General features: G+C 41.0%; 1 protein-coding gene across 2 annotated transcripts; it reads left to right on the forward strand.

Moving 5' to 3' along the window:
- Positions 1 to 659: 659 nt before the first annotated feature.
- On the forward strand, positions 660 to 27422 carry RB195_024705 (uncharacterized protein; the record flags this gene model as incomplete). 2 transcript variants are annotated; one of them, XM_064212575.1, is made up of 7 exons in its annotated part: positions 660 to 781; positions 872 to 946; positions 1005 to 1122; positions 18865 to 19038; positions 24977 to 25162; positions 25298 to 25363; positions 27306 to 27422. In XM_064212575.1, 7 exons carry the CDS (start codon positions 660 to 662, stop codon positions 27420 to 27422), a joined length of 858 nt encoding a protein of 285 aa, XP_064068456.1. The 2 variants fall into 2 exon arrangements, with proteins under 2 accessions (XP_064068456.1, XP_064068457.1); XM_064212576.1 differs by lacking the exon at positions 660 to 781 and having other exon boundaries at positions 789 to 946.

Here is a 27422-nt window from a genome sequence, read left to right on the forward strand (position 1 = left end):
CTGATTTCGTGACAACAGCATTTTGAGAAAGGCTTTCGTACGTGTTTTGTAGAATGTGTTCTCTACAGTGTTGTAAATGACTGTTTTTGGAACCTCCCTGTTTTTTTTTCTTGAATTTGAAATGGAAAGTTCTGCGTTTTATATTTTTTTCCCACCTAGATTTTAGGAAACTCTCAGAAAAGGAGAAATTTAGCGTGTGGGTTTCTTAGATCCTTTATCCAGATATACCGCTGGATTCTTTTAGACGCATTACCGTTTCTCTGGAGTTAAAAAAAAAACTTGCAAGAAATCGGGTTTCTCGGGGGAGGTGAAAAACTATCTTATTTTAAGCACCTCTGAATTCATTCTAAGCGATTTTCTTTATTGGAATCCAAATTTCCTACTTTCCACACTTGCTCCCTTTTTTTTTAAATTTGGTTAGATCATAAATTGCTAACTATTACATGAAGTTAATAGCTATCTTCTAATCGTAACAGTATTCAAAAAATGGGAACTTTCTTAGCATTTAAATGTTATTAAATGTACGTGAACTGCTGAAAGCCATTTTATTAGGTGCGATATCGAAGTCTCTTTGTTCAAGTGGGGGGGGGGGGGGGTTCTACGTTACAAATGAAATTTCCCTTCATGATGAGGAATTTGACGGCACTTGATGTAATTTGATGGATCTCATGTTCCCACTTTGTTTGGCTTTGTGGTTAATCAATTTTTATCAAGCTACTAAGGAGCTGTATAATGTGAATCTCTATTTCCTGATTTTCTACCATTATATTTTTGTTCCGAGGTAGAACATGGTACGAGGAAGAAGAAAAGCTGTAAAATATGTCCTACAATATTCTCTGTGTTCCAATTTTACATCCGTCTTTTTTCTCAGTACGAAGGCTGGAGGTGGAGAGAACGGAACCAGGACGTCCACTCCTATTTTACGCACGGACATTCAGATTTCTTCGTTAGTTGTGCATCATTTTTTGCAGATTGTAGCAGTAAAAGAATAATTGGTTACTCAGCATGGCGGTCACGCGTTCGTGTCGTTCACCAATCAGCCCTCGAGATTCTGCAGGAGGCTTGTCGAATCGACGCAAACAGAATCTTAATGCAATTACGGATATGGAAGACAACGTAACGGTTGGTTGTCAGTGGATTTACGTTATGTTAAAGGTTTTGTATTTGTTTTAAAATTGAACGATTGTTAAGTCGGCTTCTCCGCGTTAATGTTATGATATCTATTTTTGAAATGGCTGGAGATCTGAAGCTAAGCGTAGCATAACCAACAAGGTTTGGAAGTCGTTACAAATATGTGTTGTTTCGAAAGCTTTGATCTAGAGGTGATGCATTGGTGACGCTTAAGTTGACAATAAAGTGGAAACCAGTGATTGATTTTTTATTGAACGCTACTGTGGGTCGAAAGCAACTGGTCACTATGGCTGCTCTTCAGCCAACACAGTCCTAATGGTAAACGATTTGGATCAGGCGCTTTTTACGTACTTCCTTCCAGAAATGTAGGTACAGTGTACCACAAAATATAATATTAGGTCTGCCGGAAAAATATGTCCGCTTTTGTTACAACAAGTTTCGACACGTAAGCACATGTTTATTTGACTCATGTTCGGCTGTCTATCTTTATCGCCTAATGTATACATAACCCGTAAGTTCATGCCTTTTGGGCAAACTTTCGAGCACTAAGTCATTTTTAACGAAATGATGCAGCATTAATAGTACGCAGCCTTAAGATCTCAAGGAGTCATTAATGCAATGCTGACTTGGTCTATATTAGTCATGTGCTTTGATTCTCGTGCTTGATCTTTTTCCTTAAAATCCTCAAGGAATATATTTAGAACAATAACAATGAAGAAAAAAACTATCTAAACTTTTGAGTGACCTGCTGGAAACTTTTTCTATAGAAAAAGGATTAATGAAACTAAGATCTCTTCATGTGCTCATATTATAATTTCAATTACATCCAATGTTGCAGCAGGAAAGCAGTGAACATGTAGAGGGATTACATGAACCGGCTATGATCGTAACCGTAACGCTCAATACCGCGTCGCAATCCAAAAAAAGGCGTGAGAAACGTACATACTGACGTAGCAAATTAAATAAAACAGCTGATTCACGTTAGTCTGAAGCGTGAAGCGATAGTGTGCCCATGGGTACTGATAAAGTTCATTCACATCACTGTATTTTATACAATATCCAGCAAGGAAGAAATGCTACAGAAACATGAAGAAACTTATTGAAAGTGTTTGGTGAAGGTAAAGCTTCTGATAAAATACTTTTCTCATAGCCCTTCCACCTCCAAACCAAATTTGACTCTGAATAAGAAAATGTTGTTTATATGTTGGGGCATTCGAAGACCAATACATTATGAGCTTTTAAAACCGGAGGAAAAGCCCAATCCGGAGAAGTATTGTCAGCAGCTGGATAATTTAAAGACAGCAGTCCAGGAAAGGGGCCGGCGACGTTTAATAGAAAGGACTGCATTATGATAATGCCAGGCCACATGCTGCTTCGGGAACTTGTCAAGAAATTGCGGAACTAGACTGGGAAATTCTGTCGCATCCACCATATTCCCCGGACTTAGCACCTTCCGATAATCACTTGCTTTTGTCTTTACAGAATTTTTTAAATGGCAAAAAATCAAAAAAAAAAAATGAAGTAAATATCAAACACGCACTGCTTCAATTTTTCGCATCAAAAGATGGAACATTTTTTAAAAATGGGATATACAATTTGCCCTCACGCTGGCAACATTAATAATAATCGCAATTATATTATTCAATAAAGTTTATTGACAGTAAGAAAAATTTGCATTTTTTTCCATTCCAAAAACAGACAGTACTTCCGGTAGACCTTATATATGCGGCTGTAGTTGTGGTTTTTTAGCGCGCTCGGTTGCCTTCTTATAATCACAAGCTGTGTTATTTGTGTTCGGTGCAATTGAGGATCTCCATCCATATTTTATCCCTCTTAAGATTGTTTATGAGAATGCGAAATATTGGTATTTTTCACCCACCAGTTATCGCCTCTCCGACAACAACATCTGCATCATCTCCTTTGCGGAGAAAACTCTATGAAGGTGAAAAGTCCAGAGATAGCTTTTCAGAGTGTGTCGATACCAAAAGTTAAAGAAGTGTTGATTGTAAAGGTTTCTGTTTCGCTTGATACTATAGACGAGCTTGGGGCATGAACAGTGAAGTCCTGAGAAACATGCACTGTTTTTGCATCATCGCCCACATCTCCTACTATGCATAACTTCTGTCTGAGCAAAACATGGTTGTGATAAATAGCAGATTCGAAGTTGCTAAAGAAAGGCTCGTGGAATTTAAACGCTATATTTACAACAAGCGTAAGGATTTGATAATGGAAATCACAAGAGCGAGTAGAGCTGAAAGCTTCATGACACGACTCTCCTAAGTAGGTTTTTTTTCCAATTCTCAATCCGAGATCATTACTCTTTGCTCCTTTCTGCTTTTCAAAGTTAATGCCCACTGTAACGTGTGCTGACGGATGGCGATTGTTTTTGCAGAAGTCGTTCTTTGCATCGAAGTTCTCAAGGAGCACGTTATCGCTAACTTTGATTAGGGCGTGATTCACTGACATACGGATCCTCTCCGCATCTTTCATCCTCTCCAAAACGTTCTTACTGAGCTCCGTTAAGGGAAATATTTTCGGGCTACGATTGTTTTCTCCGAGAACATGGAAATGATGGTTGTTGGAATGTGATGATATCTGACATGAATTGGTTTAGAAAAGTGTTCACCTATAGCAATTGTATTCGTAGTGAATTAGTTACCGTCTTGTGCAGGTGTTTTGCTTCGTAATGTAGCACAACTTGACACTTTGGGAACATTGGAAAGGCCTCCCGACTTTCTTCGAAATCGGCACGCATCTTAAGAAGATCGATTTTTGGGAGAGATTACTGAAACTAACGGAACTATTAGCCATTACCTGATCAACTAAACACGCCGTAAAAATCACCCAAGCTTGTCCAGCTCCTGGAAGATCCCGTACAGCTTCCTGTCCTAAGACCACATCAATAATTGTCTCTCCAAGCTCCTCCCAGTATTCTTCAGTGAGACCATATGGACGGAGAGGGCCATGGGTATGACCTTTGGAATATGAGCAACATTTTATCCTTATTATCCATGTCTTACATAAAATGGACGAAACTTTTGGATGTTCCAGCTGTTATACCTATTATTTTGGGGTCCATAGGAAATCCAGTATCAGTGCGTTTAGATAGTTCAAGTTCCATGTTTTTGAGTACTACGTCGAACATTTTGACGGTTACCTGGAAAGTTTCTTCAATGACTTCGCACGAGGGAGTCAGCAACTACATCATGTTTGTGACTTCAGAAAAACGTTTTCTCTTTGTGTTATATTTTAACGGCGAAAAAATGCAATTTGACTCGTTGTAAACGTTTCAAACTGGATAATGGAAGGAAACAAACCTTATTTATTGTTATCTGCTATTTGTTCTAGCCATGCTAGAGATCTCTCAAAGGCATTACCCCACGAATCGAGGTAGTGCTGGTTTCAGGTGGATTATGCCTATACGGGGTTATGGGGAAGAGGGTGATTCCGTCCATTTCTTCCTAACTGCCGTAAAAAACGGCCCGGAAGATACGGCTTCAGGCGTTTTGGCGCACTGTTTTCTACAAGGAGTTCGACTGGAGCGCGCCAGCCTTGTGCACGCGCCGCATCTTCCTGGCCGTTTTTTACGACAATTAGGAAAAAATGGACGGAATCACCCCCATCTCCATAATCTGCTATCCCGTATACGAATACTTTACTTGAAATCCGTACCACCTCAGATTCCTGGGGTGATGCCTTTAACTCGTGAATTTTTGCGCAAATACGTTTTGAAATTGCACCTTCCAAAAAGCGTGACCTTCCGTTTCAGTCCATTGTCAACATCAAGTAGAATTTGCGTGGAATCAGCATGCCTGTTCGTGTCCAGTATCATGCTATATAATAACGCGCTTAGTCCATGTGTGTGTGTATGTGTGTGTTTGTGTTTGTGTTTGTGTTTGTCTGTGTGTCACGAAAATACTCCATAATGATGCAAAACCCTGCGCCGGTGAGGTGCCGAGCCATCGCCATGCACCTGATAGGCGACCACTTTACCTTTCCACCATTGTCTAAACTGTTTTTGTTATGTATGTTGGCTTTGATAAGGCAAGTCAGTTTCTCTCCTATGTTAGTGAGGGTAAATAAACTTTTATGTGAATGTGTACTTCTTTTTCCAGATTTTCAAACCATCATGCTATATAATAACGGCTTATTCAGTCACGTACGTGGGCCTGTGTATGTGTGTGTCTCAGTCAAGAAATTCTAAAAAGAGAGGGAATATTATGGCGGTTTGGTGCGCTAGACCCTCAAGGCGGTAAAATTGGATGAGACGAGTACTACGGCATCGAATTCGTGCCCCGGAGCTAGATAGCTGTAAAATGGGATGGGACGGATCCAACGCGGTTGAAGTAGTGCGCGGGAGCCCCAACGCAGTAGAATGGGTTTCTGTGGTTCCTTCGCATTTCTCAGCATGTCTCCTGATGCTGCTAACATCCTTTCTTCAAAAAGAGGAAAAGCACGTGCGAACGGCTGCTTAAATACAATACATAGTAGCCAACGTTTACGCGATCTGACGTAGAACGTTATTTTTATCACTACGATACTGATATTAATAATGAATAAATAATGAATGATAATGAATGATAATGAATAATCACTACGATAGTGATTATTCATTTCATGTTAGCACTTCGCTCTTTGCTAATAGCTGAGAACGGAGGAAACTCATACTTCGAATAATGGTTCCAAAATGTGGCGATTTGAGAGAAATATAGATGTTAAATCAAGTTTGATTGTTCTCCAAATATAGAACCGATGCGTTTAGGGAAAACCCATAAAATCTTCCATCTATGCTTAAATTTTCGGGTAAAAAAATTGAAAAAAGCGTTGATAGAAAAAAGCAATTCTAATTTCCCAAAAAATATCGCTACTGTTACTTCTTACTGATCGGTGAAGGCGAGCGAAGCGAACAATAAAATAAGCCTGAAGTCCGGCTTTAGCCGCACGTCCAGCCTGGTTTTTTTTTATAAACACTAGTGTCATGAATTTATTCCACAGTTAGGTATACAGAACTCACACACTTGTCTTTGTTAAAGCACTGAATTGCTAATAATCGAGACTCGATGATGCTTTTGCGAATATTTGTTTACTCATTCATTCACATATACTAATGGTGTGAACATGGGAATCGTCCATGAATCGTGGTGAGATCGACTTTATACTCATCAACCAGAGGTGGTGCTTACTTGACGTCTCGGTAGTACCATCTTTTTGAAGTGGTTCTGATCACTGTCTCTTTCGAACAAATGTGTTTCCCACAAGATGGAATAGAACATCTGTTGTCGGCAACGGGGACGATTGCAAAAGCCACTGGGGACCACACGTTTAGTGAAGATGGACCATCTAAAGTAGGCAAATAAACGACTAATCACCACAATCTAGACTGACAGCAGTCGAGAATTACTATTAGAAGATGAGGGAGTCAATGAAGGAGATTCAGACAGAGAAATTAGGTTGAGGAGTAAGTCGTGAGCGTTTTTTTTTTCCTTTTGAAAGCGAAGAATGCGCATAGAAATAGAAAAATATTTATAACGTTATATATCATTCGGAAGACAACTTTTTACTCTATGAGATTGTCTTAATCTGAAATTTTGATTTTATTAATTCTTCTCTTCTCAGACCAATAAAGTGAAGTGCCAAGTGGACAAAATTTAGCTGCGTTACTACCCGTTCTGCGCATTTACTTGAGAAGATGAGACCGCTAAAGCTGGGATTAGTGTTTTGTATGGAGAAGGAGCAATGCTGGAAAATAGTGCTCATTGTTTATTTTCTCGCTTCAGAATTGAGGATCTTGACCTCGAAATCAGACCCAATCGTTACGAATTGAGAAAAAAAAAATCATTTTTTTTTTTCTTATTCTTTCGAAAACAAAAAAACTGCAGATGAATTAGCAATGCACTCGCCAATATTGTTCCTTCCATCGTATTCAATAACTACGTCCCGACGAACTTCAGCGTGCAAATCAGGCTTTATTAGTCAGAACGAGGGAAGAGTAGATGCGCTGTTAGCTGGAAAACGTAAATGTTAGAAAGAAGAGTGAGAAACAAATAAACATTAAGCGACTAAAAGGTTTCATTGGTGAGAATCTGCCGGTTCTGCCACCAAACGCCACGTAAACGAGATCAGAGCGGTGAATGTTACTAGTATCAGTAACGTTCAATATTTGAAACAATATTTACAGACATCAGTATTTAAAAAACGAGATATGTCAGTCCTCCTCATACTTCTACTAAATGCTTTACTATGTTCAGCTTGGACAGCATCAGGGTGAGAAGCTCCAGTCATCTTGGTGTTCTTAGAAAAGGTTATTGAACATGAGGGCAAAGTTTGTATTTTTGTATTTTTTAATGTAAATTAGGTTGAGCCTCCAGATCTTTTCTCAGGAGGCCTGAAGTACCAATGTTTGCTTGATTTTAGTTTTTTTTTTCTAGTTTTCTCTTCTAAGGTTTCCGAAGCAAGATTTTAGGTCGAAGTGTATACGCTTGTTCCTCAAGCTGTTCGTACCTAATTTTTTTTGGACGGTCTTTATAGCTAGTCACACTTAGGTCTGGTTACATTCTTCTGAACAACATGCAGGTAAAAGCACCCTGCACTTTTTTTGAACCAGGGTTGTGTACTTCTTCTTTGAACTGCTCCAAATCGCTTTCAACATGAGGTAGGAGTAGTGATTTTGTATAGACGAGTGAGAATAGTTACTTTAGTGGTATGTGCAATTGGGAATAGTCGAAAGAAGGAGTCTGCTTTTCTTACAATTCGTTCAATGAAACCTGAAAAGATGAGAGTACCATTAACAAGGATCTATTTAAATCTGTTACAATTTTATAGGTTTTAATAGTAATAGTTAACATTTAGTCACATTCTCTTTGCTTAACAGGTGGGCATTAGTATTCACTCGACGTGAGTAAATTATGATGGAAGACAACTTCTACTGGACATAGACGCCCACGACTTATTTTGCCATGCGCTAGAAATCGATAGGACGATAACACACATTGGATGTATGTAGAATATTATTGACCTTCCTTTGAAGGTCAATCAAACTTTTTAAGGCAGGCAAAGAGCCATCTAATTCTTGGAGACTAGTGACTGCTATGCTGCGCCAACTTTCATCAGCTTCGAGCTGTTCTGCGAAGCCTGTTTTGACCTTTTCGTAAGTACAGCGAGAATCTTACTTATTAAAAGATCTCTGTTCTGCTCATGAATGCATTTGATTAAGCCTGTTGGGGAAATGTCTTCAAAGTTTGCTTCAATTGTTTGAGTGACTTCTGTCATAGTTGATTCACCACTGCGTATTGTGATGCGTGTACTGCATGCCTTATGCGAGAATGCGAGTGGGTGATCTTTATCTGTTCTACGAAGCCGATATCGATTTCCTTAAAGGACAAAGCACTAACGAAAAGAAAAAAGCTGGTTGGCGCGCTAAACTTCAAAAGAAAGAACGAAAAAAGCAACTTCTTGGTAGCATAGAAAGCGTTGGAGGAAGATGAAAGATGTGGACTTCAAGAAGACGCGCAGAATGGAAAAGGGCGCAGATTCAGTGGTAGCGCGATAAAGTGAACACGAACTAATCTTTTGAGCAGCCATTGACAATCTGCCAGCCTCTCCTAATGATCAAGAGGATCTATTCTTGATCTCTGGTTTACTGTCATCATCAACGTCAGCACAGTCTGTTGCTCAATTCGAAACTGTCGAATCGAATGGAATTCGAGGAGTGCTCACTATATCTTGCTGAAGAGTTCTCACCGTTTCAAGCGTTCCTTTCGTGACTGATGCCTCGAACGATGTCGCTGCTAATGCGCGCTCTTCCATTTCATTCCATTTTCCATCCATTGCATTTGTCATGGATATTAAAGATGAAGGCAGATTTGGTTGTGCAAACGTTTTAAAAATTCAAAAAATTGCTGGCGGCTTCCATCCACTGAGATTCGCAAACGGCAACTACATTATAAATTGCTTGATATTTTATCTAACTTGTATTTTGTCGAAGTGAACGTTGATTATGTTGGCGATTTCCTTTGGAGCCTCTAGCCTGATATCCGAGATGTGGATTTTCCAGAGAGTATTTCTCCATTGGCAGTACGGAGTAAACCGACTAGGTGGTACTTCATTGTTCTAAAATATCCGTCAAATGAAAGATTTGAAAACGTTTTTCAGAAGTGATGGCTTCGGAAGCAAGCAACATTTGCTGCAGGAACTACGGAGATAGCATTTTGCACACGGATTTAGTACCAAAAAGCCTAGACTTCACTTCTTAGCTACTTATATTAAGTTATTGGCTTTCTTTCACATCAGTTTCGCTATCAACCTCTTTGACTCGTTCAGTTCTGCTGTGAAGAAACTGGTATGTAAACCCGGGTCTGGAAATTCAATCAGGGGAACGACCTCCTATTTCTGCCATTTTTTCAGAAAGCTTCGAAAAAGCTAGACTGAGAGGTGCTCTACAATGCATTAAGAACTCTTACTATACAACAAAACAAAAGAATGCCATGGTAAGCACAAAGAAAAAAGGGATCCAAAAGTAAGCGGCCGAATGACACTGTTACAAAGACTTTTTTCATGTAGAGACACTTCTCTTGCACGTAGTTACTATTGCTTCTGGTAACTACAGGTTTTCTAAATTCTTTTCTTCTTCCTCTCTTCAGCTCGCTTCTCTTCCCATTTCTTTTTTTTTGTCATTTCGTTTGTTGAACTGCATCGTAAATTTAGTTATTTCGTCCCTTCCACTTCCTTTTAACCTTTCACCTCTCCTGTGCTCCCTTTGCCTGTCGATTTGCTCGAGCAGGCACCATTAATACTTCCGTTTGTCCCAATCGCGGAAGGATTGCCAAATAACTTCTCTTCTCACAAGGGATTTAAGGAGCATTATATCTTCCTTCGAAGGACTTCATGAAGAGGGTTGACCATGGTGTCGACGGTAATCTTGCGGTCCATTTGATATTGCGAGGTACCCAGTTGCTCACAACCCTGGTCCAGGGATTGTCGTTGAAACGCGTCACGTATCCGGCCCAATTAATTTTACTTGCTTCGGCATATGCTGCAGAGTCTCTTGATTTCCGACCATGAGCAGAGCTGAACCTCGTATCCCGTCTTTCACTTGCGTAAAGACCTAAGTACCTATGTGAAAAACCTAAGTCAAAGGACAGTAAGCGAAGTCAAAGCAGGAAGTACGGTGGTGTTGAATAGGTGATCATGGAGCCGGATGTTCCTAGTGTTTCCCTATACGATCTTGTACGTTCTCCAAGCCGTTCGTTTTCTCTTGCTGTTCTCAGAGGTCACGTCGTTCTTTTTTTTCCGACTTAGATATACACAGCTGGAGCATTCGGATGTACCCATTTCGTTGAGTCTGAGCTGAGCATCAGAAACGCATCCGTTCTTAACAAACAGCTCTAGTCCAGGTTCACCTGAAGCGCAATATCCTAACACGCTTCTTCAAGTTTCACCGGACTTCGTTCCACATGATTGATGCTTGATATTGTCGTTATCAGAACAATGTCATCAAAACGAAACGGCGGTGTTTTGATGAGGGCTGATGATAGGTTTTTCAGATGTTCAGACTCGATTTTGTCGTATCTGGGTGGAGTGCGCCTCTTTACCGACGTAATGGCATGTTGGAGTTTGGAAGGGAGGATCTTTCGGATAGCATGTCTATCTTTCTTCAGATGGTGAGGAGGCAAGTGGACGTGGCTGTCGAAGAAATCTGATTAAAAGTCGTGAGTGACCTTCTCCATTTTCCTTCGCGCTGCCGTAGTTCTTCCATCTGGGTTCCGAAGAGCGATCATTTTTGTTTTACGATTTGCGAAGTTCCGATGGGCATGTCGAGTTCTCTTGCCCTCTGTTGCTTCTGCCAATACTGCTGCTCTTCCCTCTTCGAGGTTTTCTTTTATCGCTTCTCCGCAACGCCTCGCGATCTCGAACGTGAGTTTCTGGTTTTCTGCAGTTCGTGCACCTCCAGGATGACGTATTACCTCTAAAGATTATAGAGGGAGGCGTCTCTGGGTGATTTCAAAACTCTGCGCTTTATTCCTATAGTTGTAAAGATGTTCTGCAAGCCGATCGTATTCGTTGTGTCGATCATATGTTATCCACGACGGCATCCTCCCAAAAGCCGATTGGCGAAGCGAAGAGATACCAGTTGATGATGGTTCTGGGACTTCGCTTTGTGAATTTTGCAGTTTCTGTATTTCCGTTTGAAGGCAAATCTTCCTCGAAGGAGGCGAAGTTCCGATCACGCGTAGAACTTTGGTGCGATAACGGATCAGGTAGGCCTTTCACTGACGATGATGTGGTAAATTTTATTACGGTCCCCTTTACCAGGAGACTCTTACGTGCACCCTAGAGAGGAGGGCTTCTGGAATTGCGCATTTCCATCGAGTGGTTTTGTTGCCATGATAAATTCGAAAAGCCTCCCTCTGCTTTTTTCCTTGCTGATTCACGATGTGAGCGTGCGTCGAGAATTTGTCAACAGTAGAGTCGTCAGAGGGGTGTAGGTGCAGGAGGGGGTCGTAAGAAAGATCGGATGAAGAAAAATGAGGGCGTAGTCGATGTCAAATAAGCCAATATTAAGTGATGTAAAGTGCTTAAAAGAATAGATAGTGCGAAGTATTTTTGAAAAGATTTTGCTGGTATGATTTCGAACCTTTTGTCCGAGACAAGTTTAGGAAAATACTAAACAAATGAAAGACTCCGAGATTAGGAAAATGAGTGCAAAGGGAAGAAAAAGAAAATGAATTATACAATACGTTCTAAACTTTGCCTGACAGCCTTGCATTTTTGTAGCAGACGGTATGTCGCAAAGTACCTTCGCAAAATTATCGACGTTATGGATATTTATCTATCTTTGCTACATAAACGGTAGGAACGAACAACTAATGTTTTTTAGATATGCCAGGAAATTCGAATTTTGTAAGGTAAGTATTAACTTCTATGATAACCTCTAATCTAGGAATTCTTCTTTAACTTGATATCCAAACATTTCGAGCACATTTGCGTGCTCACATTAGTGTCCGTGTTTGAAAAACAGTGTTGCTAATGATTACGATTAGGGGATTAGAGGATTACGGATGTCCTTGGTACAGAAGTGTAACCTGCTCAGAACCGGAAGCGATTTTTTCTTCAACCTCTAGTTAACTAGTTCAGGTCCAACTAGGTTTAGTTTTCCTTCATACTGATACTGCATTAAGATCCCTTTATCACTAAGAACTATCACTTTCTAACACTAAAAATAAGACCGCTTATGTTGTTGAGTCGTAACACAGAGTTAACCATGGGTTGAAATCTTTTCAACAGGGGGTAGTAAGAGGGGTGTTGGAGCTGTAGGAGGGTCGTAAGGCGGGTCGCAAGACTATGAAAAATATGTTCTTAACTATGCATGACAGGTTTGCTTCAGAGTGAGTTATTCAAAAACATTTCACCAAGAAAATCGGAAATATTGTGGGCAAGAGAAGAAATCAAAACGAGCGAGTATCAGGTATTTGCGGTCAGCTCTCAATTTGAGCGCAAACAATCGAATAGTGAAGTAAATATAGTGCATTATAAATAATGTGATGGAAGTTGTGAAGGTAATGAAACGAAAAACAAAGTGTTTTAAATATATTTCGCTAAATACAATTTTGATCCTTCTAAAAAATCAACTTGCTGTCACAACCATCAAATCTAAGGACTTCATTATTATTTCATATAAAAGAAATGAAACCAACGGAAAATGACTTCGTATTGAGTACTTAGAAGCCGTAGGAAACAAACTTCATTTCTTTCTTAGCTTGCACATTGCTTCGGCACTCCTCCGTTACAACCATTCCGTGTATTGAAGATGCGACAACGCTGCGGAAACATAGAGTCAAAAATTCGCAGAAGAATTGATGAGAAACGAGATATTTGGAAAGCTAACAGGAGGATCAGAGCAGTAAGTGAGAGTAGCGTCGTAGCTAGCTGCATAGGAACGCAAATTTGCTTACTTAATTTGATAAAGGTAATTTAGATAAACTGTGTTATGCGTAACATTTCCATTTCAATCGATGTTACTATGACAAATACATTTGCGGCCCGAAATAGGTATAAAATTAATGCAAAGTAGAGACATATTTTCTCCATATTCATCCAAACTTTGGAGTTTATAACTTCCCTAGTTTCTTTGAAACATAGTTGAGAAAAATACAAGCCGTGCGGAATTTCAGATTTTCAGCTGCGCGTAAAAATCTGTATGACCTCGGGCAAAGTGCAATACATCAGCTAGCCGTCTATAAAAACTAACAATGATTTAAAACATAGATGAGCATAGATTGTTATAGATGAGCATCTTCCTGTTAGAATTCTTCTTTACTTTTCTTCAGTTGCTTTTTGTTGTTTCGTTAAAAGTTTTACAGAGCAAAACTCCCTCTACAAAACGCTCCTTTGCTTGCCTTTTTTCGTCTTTTCTGCAATCCGTTGTTGATGTCCACTTCAACCTATCAATATCCGAGCAGTTCAGCAGTCATTTGCATTCGGGGCCTATGTTATTTGTTAAAATTACCTCTACATTACACCTAAATGTGGTATATGATGCTTTCAATGCAAATTCGATAAAGGTGCTGGTAAAATGTTCTTCTCAGTGATTTCTTTCCAGTTTTCCAAAATCAAGGTTCCTCCGGGGATCGATCCATCCACTGTCTGTAATCATCGTCGTGTCGATCACTGTAATCATGAGTAAAACTGTGTGTAGGAAGGAAATAGTGTGAATATTCTTTTAGAATACGTTCTGCATCGGTGTTAGTTGTTTTTCCATTTTGCAGAGATTGAAAAAACCTGAAGGGGATCAAACTCGGCCGTTCCTTATCATTGCCACAAATTGTTTCGTCGGAATCACGCTGAGAAGTTCCTCAGCTGTCAACTTATATGTGTATATGTATGCTGACATTTCTAATTCTTGCAGTGAGCTATCTGTGGCGTCTATATTATATTATATATTTTCTTTTACTTTTGCAGTTTTATATTAATATTCATTATAGTACTATTTATCAGTGTTTATTATATTATATTATTTTGCTCCAACTTTTTTTAATTGAGCGTGAATTTGTTTCTTTATTTCTATTTATTATAGCTGACTTTTGATTGCTATGTAAGCTGCATTACTAGAAAGAATAAGATGAGGGGGTCGTCATTAGGAGGGTCTTCTATGGGATATCGTTTTTAGGAGGTTTTTTTTAAACCAACTGTTCGCTTGACAAGCCAGTTTTGGCGTTGAAATCGTTCACAATGTCTTTGTGAACGATTTCAACGGAAGGTGCGGTCTTTTCTGCGAAACTTCCACATAAAAGCCTTTGACTTCGTCTTCAACGGGATTTGATATTGTAGTGAGTGTAAGCGACGAAAACAGCCAATCTGAACGGATACTGCAATCCCGTCCTTCCTGCCGCAACCGTGGCGAGTTGCTTTTATTGTCGCATTTCTTCATTTTACTTGATCTTCTATTTCCTTCCTTTATCTTTCATATTATTGCTGTTTCAAACGGCTCCTCTTTTTTCAGATGTATTTTCGTTTTTTATAAATGTTCTATGCTTATTTTATTCTGTTCGTTTCTTTGCAAGTTGTCGTAGTCCCAATTTTTTTTTGTTTGCCTATGTAGAATATCTTCTCAGCATTTCACTTTCACTTGTTTAATATTTGCTTCATTTTCATGTATTTCACCGTCATTACATCCGATCTTGTTTTCCTTTCCTGACTTCCCTCTCCTTCCTTCACTCAACTTGCTTGCCAGTTTTACTTCTAGTTAGTGAATGCGTGAAGCATGACAATCGGCTCTCAAATCTCAGCATTGATACACGACGAGAACGCTTAAGGTACACAATTGGATTAGAAAAACAGTGGAACTGTTTTAGATGCAGCTGAACGTTCTTCTTCTCTGTTCTTCGCGGCACACTGGAGAAGCACTTTTCTACATGAACTCCTTAATTATTCTGCTCTAGTAATGGAGCCAGATTGTGAATGTACTTTGAGGAGAACCAAGAGCAGTCTATGCCAACCATGTTCAGTCCATCTGTCTTCAGTGTCACTTTCAATCGTTTGAGGTTTAGGAACGTGTAACTGGCCTATACTGAATGACTTGTGGTGGCTAGCCGATGTGTCAAGTCAGTGTTTTTATCCTCCCAGACAAGTCTGTGCCAATTTATCGACCCCGGAGAGATGAAAGGCTTGGTGAGCACTAGGGCGGATTCTACGACTCTAACGCACCGTGCCGTGTGGCTCCCTCAAGGAGAAGACCCTCGGACGCAAGCCAAATCGGATCTCCATTCCGAGAAGTGTCTCCTTTGTTGCTTCTGGGACTCGAGGGGAATGCAGTTTTATGAGCTGCTTTCACAAGGCCACACCGTCATCGGTCCCATATGCGCTAGTCAGCTCCAGACGCTCGCATCGGCTGTTCGAGAAAAACGGCCGAAACGAGCTTCGGTGCACTTCCTCCACGATGACACTAGGTCCCATATAGTTAAGGAGACCCATGAAAAACTGAAGGACTTAGGATGGGACACGGTGCCCCCTCCTCTATTCTCCCGCCCTTGCCCCTTCAGATTACCACTTACTCCGGCCCCTCAAGGCTTTCCTAACCAAGAAAATCTTCAGCAAAATTGAAGAAGTCGAACGGGCGGTCAGCGACTTCTTCGACTCCCAGTCTCCCGGGTTCTGTGAGAACGGGAACGCTGATCTGCCCGTTAGATGGGATGTTGTTGTTATTAATAATGATGACTTTACTATTGATTAATTTCTATTGTAAGCTGAGTAAATAAAATAAGTAAAGGATAAAGTTTCTGGCGTTAATCAATCCGTTTGGGATGCGCCCTCACGTTCACTTCAACTCAGAATCGTTTGAGGTTTACGAACGTGTAACTGGCCTATACAATGACTTGCGGTGGCTAGCTGATGTGTCAAGTCAGTGTTTTTATCCTCCCAGACAAGTCTGGTGCCAATTTATCGACCCAGAAGGTTGAAAGGCTTAGTGAACACTAGGGCGGATTCAAACCTCCGATCGATCGTGCTAGGAAGCGGAACCTCTAGCCACTATACTACACCCAACCCGTATGTGTGTATCCGTTGAACTATTCAATAAAGATTAGGAACATTACATCGCCCAGGAATTAAATCCAGGACGATCTTCTTCTGACCTTTTTCACAGGCTTTAATAAAGTACAGCTTAAATCAAACATATAACAGTTGTTCGTAATTGAACAAATCTGTTGTATGTTTATTTTACCACCACCCTACTGCATCTTTAAAATAAATTTTAGCATCAATGAGGAGGTAAATGGCAGGCTTAACATTGGGCCAATCCTTTCCTCTCTTAAAAATTGTCATCTTTTCAGCATTTGTACACATTGTTTATTTGTTTACTTGACAATTTTTTTCCGTACGGGTTATGTTTACTACTTGGTTCCGTATATGTGCTTTTTTTCTAAAAGTTACTAAATGTTCAGTATTGTCTTACTAGTATTAGTAGTAGTATTAAGATCGGCAAGAAAATATTGCGGCAGCTCCTGTCTGTTTTATGTTGGCTGCTCCTTTCGGTCTTTTTATTTCTGAGAAACTTCACGTGGATTTTGTCACATTTCTTTCCCAAGTCGCTGACGTAACTAGTAGGAATAGGGTGAAGAGAGATGTCGGTGAGTTTCAGACTCTTAGATTTAGCCCTTCTAAATTGAAAGCATTGATTTCTGAAACAGTGTACAGTGATGCTGTGTGCGATATATCTATGTACTTGCGACAACAGTCGTAACCTACGCTACACTAGTACACTTACACTAGTGCTTATCCGTGTCAGGTTTTCTCGAAGAAAGAACCACCAATTACATTCTGCCTTAAGTACCTAAGCACTGGTTCTTTACCAGAGAACCAAAATGACCAGGTACAGATAAAGTATAGTCTAGATAGAGAAATCGTCGTAAATGGCAGCAGACCGAAAATGACTATGTTCTCATAGGAGTGGTCATTATATTCGTAGTCGCTATAGTATACTCGTACACTATAGTCGGATCAAAACGAAATGAAGCACGATACAGTTAAGTAAGCGGCTGCGCTCGAAGTCGCGTGCTGGAAAAAGCGACTAGGATCGAGGTGGAACCATCGCGAATTGCAGCGATAGGTGGTGGTAGTAGGGGTCCCCTTGGATCCTAACCGCTACGTTCCACCGCGCCGCTTCCGCTTGCTGAACTGCACCGTGCACCATATCATTTAGACCTTACTATATGTACCCATTTGGCACCATCCTACTACACTTAGAATTCAATGAAGTGTACATAATCGACACGTGGACCAATACTTCCTTGCGGAGGAGACCCAGTAGTCCACGCTGTGCTCGAGGTATATGTGTGCAAAGTTTGATCCAAATCGGTTTAAAAAGATGGTAAGAACAAATAGTATAGTAAGGTCAAAACGACATGCAGCATGTACGCAATTGCGTATGCTGCTTTTCTCGAGGCGCTTCGGTGGAGCGTAGTGGCTAGGAGCGTAGTGAAATCCTTGCTGGCACCAGCCATAGTTGCAGTTTGGGACGGTTCTCACTCGGTTCCAAGTGCTGCCGGAAGGCGGTCGTTAGGTACCCGCTGCCGATTATCTGCAGCCGAATCACTCAATGATCACTAAGCCACGCCCATCCATCACCATGTCACTGAGGTCATGTGCCGTGTTTATATTGCAATTAAGTGATAGAGTTGACTTCTAGGAAGGTTCAAAGAACAAAAAGGTACCAACGTAGCAAGTGGAAAAAGACATAGAAAATGAAAATGCTAAAAGTGAATAAATAACGTAGAAGATTTGTACAAGAAAAAAAACAACATCAGAAAGGATAAATGAAGCTGAAAACTGAAAACGCTCCAAAATAAAAGTTAAAGGTGTAGAAACAAGAACCTGGTTTTTGAAACTTCTAGATTTGTGATTGAGAAAAAAAACTATACAGAAGATATAGATGTATATTTGTATTTATACAGACTATTTAATCCATGTGCGATGCTGCAACAGTTTGTAAAAGTTTCGATTTGTTTGTTTTACATAAATAAAACACTATTATTTTCGATTTCTGGGACTTCGTGTGCAATTGTTCGATGTATCTTTATACGTTAGCGATCGATACTCTCTACAGAAACAATATCAAAGATAACGTGCTCCTGCGAGGCATGTTTCGCACCTCATTGGACGATGAGGGCCGAAGATGGATGGGCGGGGCGTAAGGCGAACGCAGCGCAATGCTCTGCTGACGCTATTGACTGCTGCGCAGAGCAATTAACGATAGCCGTTGCCAGTCGTTCCCTTTAAGGTAGGTTGTCGCGGAGGCTGCGGGTACCTAACGATACGCACCCACTGCTGCCTCCTACCCACCGATTTGAGCGCGTACGCAAATGCACGGCGACTACACTTGTGGTTCATGTCGTTTTGACCGACCGTAGATGCTTCTTCAAGCAAAACTAAAACTGCTTTTTTTCGTGTATGTCTGCTCTTTCGTTTAGGAGTATAATTGATCACTCGAAAGATTCAATCATTGTTATCGAAGAACTTTGTGCGAATCTTCTATAATTTGAAGTCTTTTTATTTGATGAAACCGATGTAGCTGGAAAAGTAATGCAAACACGAACAATTATCGACTATGTTAGAGCGAAGATGTTGAGTCAGCGTGGTAATTGAACTGAAATGAAGACAGCAAATTATGCCATCCAGCAACATGCAGTTACTGGCTCCCGACCTATTTTAGGACTTTTTATTGTTTCCTAGCTTTTTCAGATTCTTTTCAAGAATGGGAAGCCAAATAAAGTGGACGATTTGGCAATGGTTCCTGTTTATCTTTCAAGCGCGCAAAAGCAGTTATTCTTTTCATCGCTGAAACAGATCCATCCTGATGAACCCGATGGAAAGCATGTTTGCTCACAGTGCAACGAAGTCGTGCCCAACCTCAAAGTAGGTGTTTGCATTTCTCCTACCTATTGTATTGTTCACTATTGAATAATTGTGCAGGTATAAAAAGGTTATATATTTCGTTCCTTACTATTCTGGATGCAGGAGTGTTCTTAAGTGACAGTTCAAAAAGAGAAAATAATTTCCTCCTTGTTCTTGATTGGCATATGCGAGGGTACTGAGGGGATCGAATGAATAGAATATGCACTGGCGATTCATGCTCATGTGTTACTTAACTAACATAATGACTTTTCCTAGGAGTAGCGATGAGGCTTCTCCCCAGAGCCGAGCTATGACGTGCCTCTTTTCCGGAACTACAGTAAAGGTGACAATTCCTTTCACGGACTAATTGTTTCACTGTTAAACAGTTGAGTAACTTTTGCTTACTTATATATCCAGACGAACACTCTCTCAGCAGAATATCAGTAAAGCCGCATATTCCCAGCATCGCATCCACCTTGCTTAGTTCTGAGTCACCAGCCACTTCAAAATCTTCTTTCTGGCATAGTGCACCATCTGATGAGCGGAACATCTTGCATTGTCGATGAATTAGATTAAACAAGAAGGCTAGATTATTAACGACGTTTCACTACTCCTTACTTTCCGGCGTTGTCAGCTTCTTGAGAGTCAATGGTATGTGCAGCTTACCATCCCAAAGACTTCATTACAGCACAGGTGATCGTTCAACAGGAAAGTAATTTTGAACTTGGAAGCACGACCTCCATTAACATAACAACGATACGTGTCATGTTAACGGACTTCAATGCTCTATTGGTTGCGGAAAGGGGTTATCCACTCTACAATATATATCACTTGCGTAGTTCTTGATAAACTATCAGCTAGTTGATCGGTGCGGCACAACTTGGTCTTCATATCTCTTTTCTTGTTCCTCACTTTTAGAGTTTTTGCTGTTGCCCAAAACGCCCACAACGTCTTGTTTGTTACGGTATTGGAGTCATTCATGTCTGAGATGGTACCTAAACTTTGCTATACCTTTAAATCGAATACAAACTTCTTTCTTACCCTTGTTGAATGGAAATACTGCATAATTACAAGTTTTCTGCTACGAGCTCACTGTTTCTGAGGATTTGTGGAATTTTCGCAATTCTTCCTGATCCTCAATACCTTGTGACTTGGAACCACAGTTCCGCGGAGATTCCTCGTTTAAGCTACTGGTGTCACCTGAACAATCTTTCCTTTTTGATTTATCACCAATAAGTAATCCATGGGCCAAACTTCAAACAGGATCGAACTTTCACACTTCTGAAAGCATCGACCGTCGGAGGTGATGGATTTCGCACAGGTAGCACATGTTCTCTTGGATTTTAGTATACTTTTGGTGAACTTCATCTTATTTTGTACATCCTTATTTATGCCTAACTCAGCGAATTTTCGCTCTGCGGAATCATTACTGCGACGTTCTCCGTCAGAACTTGTTGCGATTCTGATTTTTTCCTCCATATCTTAGAGCTGAGAGCAGTGTGAAAGAGAGATGAACAGGCAAAGGTTTGATGTGGTCAGCACCTAATGTCTAGTTGAGCGAAGATATAACTACCGACGTTTGATTTCCGGTGGTTTCTAATCACTGCTTGTTGTGGAGATTGAGGAAGCGATCAAAGTGAGCGTGTTCTAGATTTTTTTTTCTAACTGAACGTGATCAAATATGAGGGATTTTATCTCAGTATGTGGTTTCTTTTCTCTTTTTTTTTGCTGAGGTCCGTCTGGAACTCTTTTCCATTTTCCCTTCTTGACCTTAGCTGATGAGGACCCCTTCGCCAACCGTCCAAATGTGAAGAGGGTCGGAGAACCGGCTGTGACTATCGCTTGTATGGAATGTGTATGTTGTACATCCAATGCGATTTTTTTTCTAATGCTCGGAAGGATATTGGTAGGTTATATGGCGTAATTAGATTATGTTGATGTAGTTACTCTTATCGAAAGTTCTCATCAAAATTCGCTGTGAATGAGTCGATTTCGGCTGGGTGGAGGGGGTTTGGATAGTCCGAACGGTTTGTGCACGGAGTCGAAAATGGTAAGGACAGAATCGATGGACTGTCTCTTCGAAATGGGAAAAGGATATGATTTTTGCTTCATGTCTACCCCATCATCCGTTGTGCTAGATGGTGATGATGCTTCACTTCCTTATTCCTTCAAGTAAGCGTTGTTTCCGGAATTTCACGGCATTGTCTTTCTCACTTGTGATATTCTCAATCCTGCACGACTAGTAGAAGGCCTTTGGGCAGTTTGCTCATTGCTTGCGACGCTCTTCGCCAGTACTCAGTTTTTTTTTCAATCTATAGTAGATATTTTGATAAAGAAATGATGTTGCGCGAGTGAGGCTCCCGTGCAGAGGATGGTAGTTGCGTGCGACTCCTGTTGGAGTGCCACTGCGTTAAAGAAAGAGGACATTAGCAAAAGAGAGGGTATTAGTTTTTCTATGAGTTTTGGGTCTCGCGATATGAATGTTTTAACTTGGCAGTAAGGGAAAGATACGTCAGCGATCCACTGAGGGTTTGCGTATAAAGGTTCGGTTCTATATGCTCGTTAGAATAGACTTCCGTGTTAACGTTGCCAGAGCACAACCGCAGCCGTAGCGCCGCTCCGGGCAGCGACCGCGCATCTCCAAAGATGGATAATTAGATATTAATCATAAAAATGAACGACGTCATGGGAGAGGAATATTGAGTATCAAACACAAATGAGACAAATCAGAATAGCCAATAAAAATCTAATGGTGTGAACCAAACAAATATAAGAAAGTGACCACAGTGTAGTGTTCGAAGTGATAATACGAATACACATCGACTATTTATGCATTCCTTGAAGGTGGAGTTACACTTGAAGCAGTAGTGGCAGTGGGACTGTTTAATTTTTTTTCCATGCTAGAGAAAGATGTCCAGTCGTGGTTTTTGCGCTTGGAATGATTGAAGGAATTTACTCGATGGCGGATAGAGACAGAATTGGATATATTGAAAAACGAAGGAGATTCGCAACAGTTCGAAGGTGTAAGTGACGAACGAATTCTTCCACGCTCCAAGATGACTATGGATGGAACGGCGGCGAGCGAACGTGCTCCATTCCTTGCTTGTCGCAGAATTTCTGGAACTCTTGCTGTAAATTACGTCCCGTTGTCTGACACGATCACCTTGGGATTTCCGAATCATGCGAACATTTTTAGTTCTCTCAACTTTGCAGTGGTTGACGACGACGAAATCTCTAAGACTTCTGGCCACCTCGAATGCGCATCGACTACACAAAGTACTTTCTACCATTCAGTGGTCCCGGATAGTCTATATGAATTCTGTCTCACAATTTCTTCTCAGTGGTCCAAGAATTCAGAACTGTCTTCTTTGGCATCTTCGCAGCTTCTTGACAGTTGCGGCGGTGGAGTCCAGCTTCTTCGATGTCCTTGTTGATGTTCGTCCAGTGCACACATCCTCGAGCGAGGATCTTCATTTTGGTCATTCCTGGATGTTTTTCATACAGTTGTTTCAAAACTGCTTCTTGAAGTGAGGTCAGCATGAAGATTCTGTGGCCAGAATACAGGCATTCGTTCTGCACTGACAGTGCGTAGCTCAGAGCATTCCAGTTGCTGATTTGTTCTTTAGGCTTGCTTAGCCATGTTCCTGTCTGCAGCATCTATATGACCTGCGATACCTTTTCATCTTTTCTGGACTCTTTTTCAATAGCTTTCCTGGTCACGGGCAGTACTTTCACAGCAGCACTGTGAACTGCAAGAATTTCCTGTTCAATTTTGATTATCACAACATCTTCTGTCTGAGCCGTCTTGTCACGCCTGATCGTGGAGGGATCATGCGTGACAAGACGTCAGCTTGGTCAAACTCTGTCGCCTTCTGATATTCGAGATCAAAGTCATATCCGAGAAGTAGCAACTTCCATCATTGCAGTCGGTTTGCCGTGTATACAGGTACCATTTTCTTTAGTCCGAAAATATGTAGCAACGGCTTGTGATCCGTGAGAAGCTTGAATCTACGTCCATATATGAAACGGTGGAACTTTCGAATAGCGAATATCAAGGCGAGTCCCTCTTTCTCGATCTGACCGTAGTTCTCTTCTGCAGTGGGGAGCTGCCATATTGCTTTCTCGATCCGGCATCCTGTACAGAATCACTGCTTCAATTCTATAATCTGATGCATCGACCGCTACAATTATATACAGACTAATATCAAAATGCGTCAAGAGCAAGTCTGAAGCGAGCACTTCCTTGGCGTGATTGGAGGCTGCTTCGCATTCCTCATTCCATTTGAACGGAACGTTCTTCTTCAACGAAGCATCTAGCGGTGCGCGTAACCGGCGCATCTCCGCGACAAACGATCCATAGTAGTTGATCATATCAAGCAACGAGCGAACCTCTGCCACGTTCTTCGGCACTCGCATCTCGCGGATGACCTCAATCTTCTCTGGGTCAGAATGGCGTCCGTCCTTGTCTATGATGCATTCGAGATAACGGATCTGCGGCATCAAAATTTGCACTTCTCCAATCGGACGCGGATGTCGTATCCATGGATCCTTCCGAATAGCGCTTCCAAGTTACGGCGATGCTCCTCTTGTGTGCGGCCTGTGACTATCACGTCATCCAGATAGGCAGCAACGCCTTCCAGTCCACAGATCAGTGAATCCATAATCTGTTGGAATATTCCAGGTGCTGACATCAAAGCCAACAAGGTCTCTGCAGGATCAATATTTGCGGGTAAAATCAAACAATGTTTTTTTTGTACAAATTAGGATTTTAAAGTAACTTACAGAGGGGTCAAAACGACATCTAGCTCGGTGCAGTTGCGTAAGCGGCTGGGCTCGAAGAGGTGCGGTGGAGCGTAACGGTTGGGATCGAGTGGGGACCCATGCCAGCACCTCTCATCGCTGCAGTTCGCAATAGCCCCACCTCGATTTCAACCGCTATCTCCACCACGTCGCTTGGAGCGCAACCGCGTACGCAACTGCATCGTGCTTCATGTCGTTTTGACCCTACTATACAGTGCGAAATTTGAGCGGATTTTTGACCGCACATTATCTACAGTAGTGGTACTGTAAAAGCAAAAAATTCGGTACGATGTGAAACGTTTATGATTATGTCTTTCCATAGGCGAAATACATCGAGAGGAAAAAAATAACAAGCAGAGTGACGGAATCAGTGGTCTAGTCGAAACTGACGATAGCTCAGAAGATGACGACGAGGAACTTGATAATTACAACTTGGATTCATGGTCTGACACTGTTGTCGTACATGATTCCTGGGACTTTGAAGACAATTTGAGAATTATTTCAATGCTTTTGGCAGATTGTTAGGGACCCATCGACTAATAACAAGAAAAGGAAGGACGACCAACATTGGAAAAACTTGCTGGTACAAGACTGTCCCGAGGAAAAGATGCACAGCATGCTACAGAGAAATATCCAAAAAAAGAAGGATCACGATTTGGAGATAAGCATGCTCGAAAGGTCAATACTAGATATAGCCAGTGTTATAAACATCCGTGCGTTGACTGTTCCGATAAGCATAAAGACTGTTCGAATTGACAATGTTTTCAACATGAATAAATCGATTTTGAGAACAGATTTCCCTTGTTCACTTTGTTTACGGCATCATAGATTACTATTAATGCTTTTTTAACCTCGTAGAAAAAAAAACGCCGCCTTTACACGCCGTTTTTACGAGAATTAGTGGAGGATGAGCGGAGCCATCTGAGTTGTTCCTTAATGAACAGCTCAAACTCTACGGGTTCTCTGAGGTTTCCGTGCTGCGTCAATTTCGTGGTACGCTTTCTTTAAGTGATTAGCCAGGGCATCCCATCCTACAAATTTTAGCAATTCTTCTTCAGAATAACGAGATAAGACATTGTGTTTTTTTCTATCTTATCTTTATTTATTTCTTTTCTATCTTATCTTTATCTAATCGCACATAGCTTTTTCGTTTTTGCAGGAAGGGCGACGTCACATGGTGACGCACATACGTGTAATGCGCCTTCGCTGTTCATTATGCGGAGCAGGATCATTTTTCTGCACAGACCTTCGAGTTCACTTAATGGACGGATATTGCGAGAAACTACATCGCGCACCAGAAGGAGTTGTTGATCCGATGAAACTTCCATGCATGACAAAAGAGCAGGTATTTCTTGCCCACTAGTCTTTAATTCGTGCATAGCTCAGACATTAGATGATGATTGCTGTATTTTTTCTGATTTATTTTTGCTTAAGTTTGCTTCTGTTTCGTATGTGGTGATAGTTAACATTTTTGGTTCAGGCAGATTCTCTCTCGGAGTTGGTTGATCCTATCAATCCTGGTCGTGTGATGTATACTAGTGGTCAAGTTAGTTGCTGATTTTATCTCAGCACTTAGTTACCTGTAGAGTATTCGTGGAAGTAGGAACTTCTGCCTGAATATTCTTGTTTCAATTTATCCAGTTTTTTTTTTTTTTTGAAACTACGATGTTCCACCGCGTATCCAGGAGCTAATGAGCTCGATAACCGCTCCGCGTGGCTTTTGACAGCGTCATAATCGTCACAGTAACGTTGTCGCTGTTCTTGCGCTACGTCTTACTGACGCCTCGTCACATCGCCCTCCCAGTCTATTCCATCGCTGTTGTTGTTCTTACGATGCGCAGTTTGAAGTGAACAAGAAACAGAGGCACATAGTGCCAGAAGTTGATTGGGACTTTGTATAAAGCAAAGTTTAAGAACTATGGATAAACTAACGCAGTTTAGAAGTATAAATGAAGGCGTTTAGTTCTCTGTTCTCAGTTGTTAAATGAAAAACCACGCAATCATCTGTAGGATTACATGAGGTGGTTTTGGAAAACTTCCGCTGACCGTTATTTCACTTCATTTCATTACTTCTTTCGCTTTCTAAACACTTCTTTTGGCACAACTAGTTAAAGGCATCACCCCACGGATCTGAGGTGGTACGGATTGCAGGTGGCATTCATATACGGCATAGTAGATTATGGAGAGGAGGTGATTCCGTCCATTTCTTCCTAATTGTCGTAAAAAACGGCCCAGAAGATGCGGCGCGTGCACAAGGCTGGCGCGCTCCTATCGAACTCGTTGTAGAAAGTAGCGCGTCGGAACACTCGAAGTCGTATCTTCCGGGCCGACTGTTGGGAAGAAATGGACGGAATCACTCCCTCTCCATAATCTACTATTCCGTATACGAATACTCCACCTGAAATCCGTACCACATCAGATTCGTGGGGTGATGCCTTTAAGTAAGGATCGCATCCGAAACTTGACACGGTGCGAAGAATCCCTCGCAGCCACGCTTCGTACCTAAAGGCGTATCCCGAGGACGCGAAGGGATCTGTTTGCCAACTATGCAAACATATTGATTTCGTGCATAGAATATAGAGGGGATAAAACGATTCAATGCAGTAGAAAGGAACTTATGGAATTATGTGCGTAGTCAAGCCTAACGCCGGACATCATACATGTCCTGGTGTACGCCTTGTCCCCCTTCACTGATCAATAGAAATTAAATGTAGTGACTTTTTCCGAAAAATTAAATTTATACCTTTACTGACGGCGCTTTTTTCGCTCTTTCGTTATGGAAATTTAAGAATTCACGAAATGATCACGGATTAAAGTGATGATTTCATGGTCCTAATCCTTTGTCAGTACTACATTTTGAGGGTATTCAAACTTGATTTCGCACTTACATATACTTCTTCGATTCTGTAGAAATTTGGAAACATATGTCGAAGCTCTTCTTCTCTTTCTTCTCAACAATTAGCACAGAATAATGTTCTAGCGTGGAATGACATAAACGTCATCATCGTACTGATAGAAACAAGGCTCCCCGCCAGATCATGTCAACTGTTAGCTACTATTTATATGTGTGTTATGTGAAGTTTTATTTTATAAAAATGCAAGCATAAGAAGCTACTAAAATATTTAAAATGTGTTCTGTGTGTGCATATAAGAACTTCTTCCTAACAATTCTATAGGGCTTCCCTATTTCGTTATTATTCTTTTCTTAGTATATATCGCCTTCGCACATAGCTTATGTCTAGATTAGATTTGCTGAAGGTAGAATTGAGAGGTTTGGATGGGCTGCCTCGATATGTGACGGTAACAAGTACGAATATGTTTTAAACAATGACATTAACATTATGTCGCCGTTTATGACATGGAGGGGACAATACATTAAAATGCATTATTCTCTGCATTATTCATCAAACAATACGAACACCTGGTTACAAGCTATGAATTCAAATGTTGGTGCATTTATTGCCGTATTACTACGTTTTTTTTTACAGATTGTATCAGCAAAAAGTCGGATCCCGTACTATCCTGATCCTGTGATAGAAGAGCGAATTCTGGGTTCTGGCCGAATATTTTGTCGATCAACCCAATCACGCGCAAAGAAAACTTGA

This window comes from Necator americanus, chromosome X (assembly GCF_031761385.1).
Source record: "Necator americanus strain Aroian chromosome X, whole genome shotgun sequence".
In the NCBI taxonomy this organism is placed as follows: domain Eukaryota; kingdom Metazoa; phylum Nematoda; class Chromadorea; order Rhabditida; family Ancylostomatidae; genus Necator; species Necator americanus.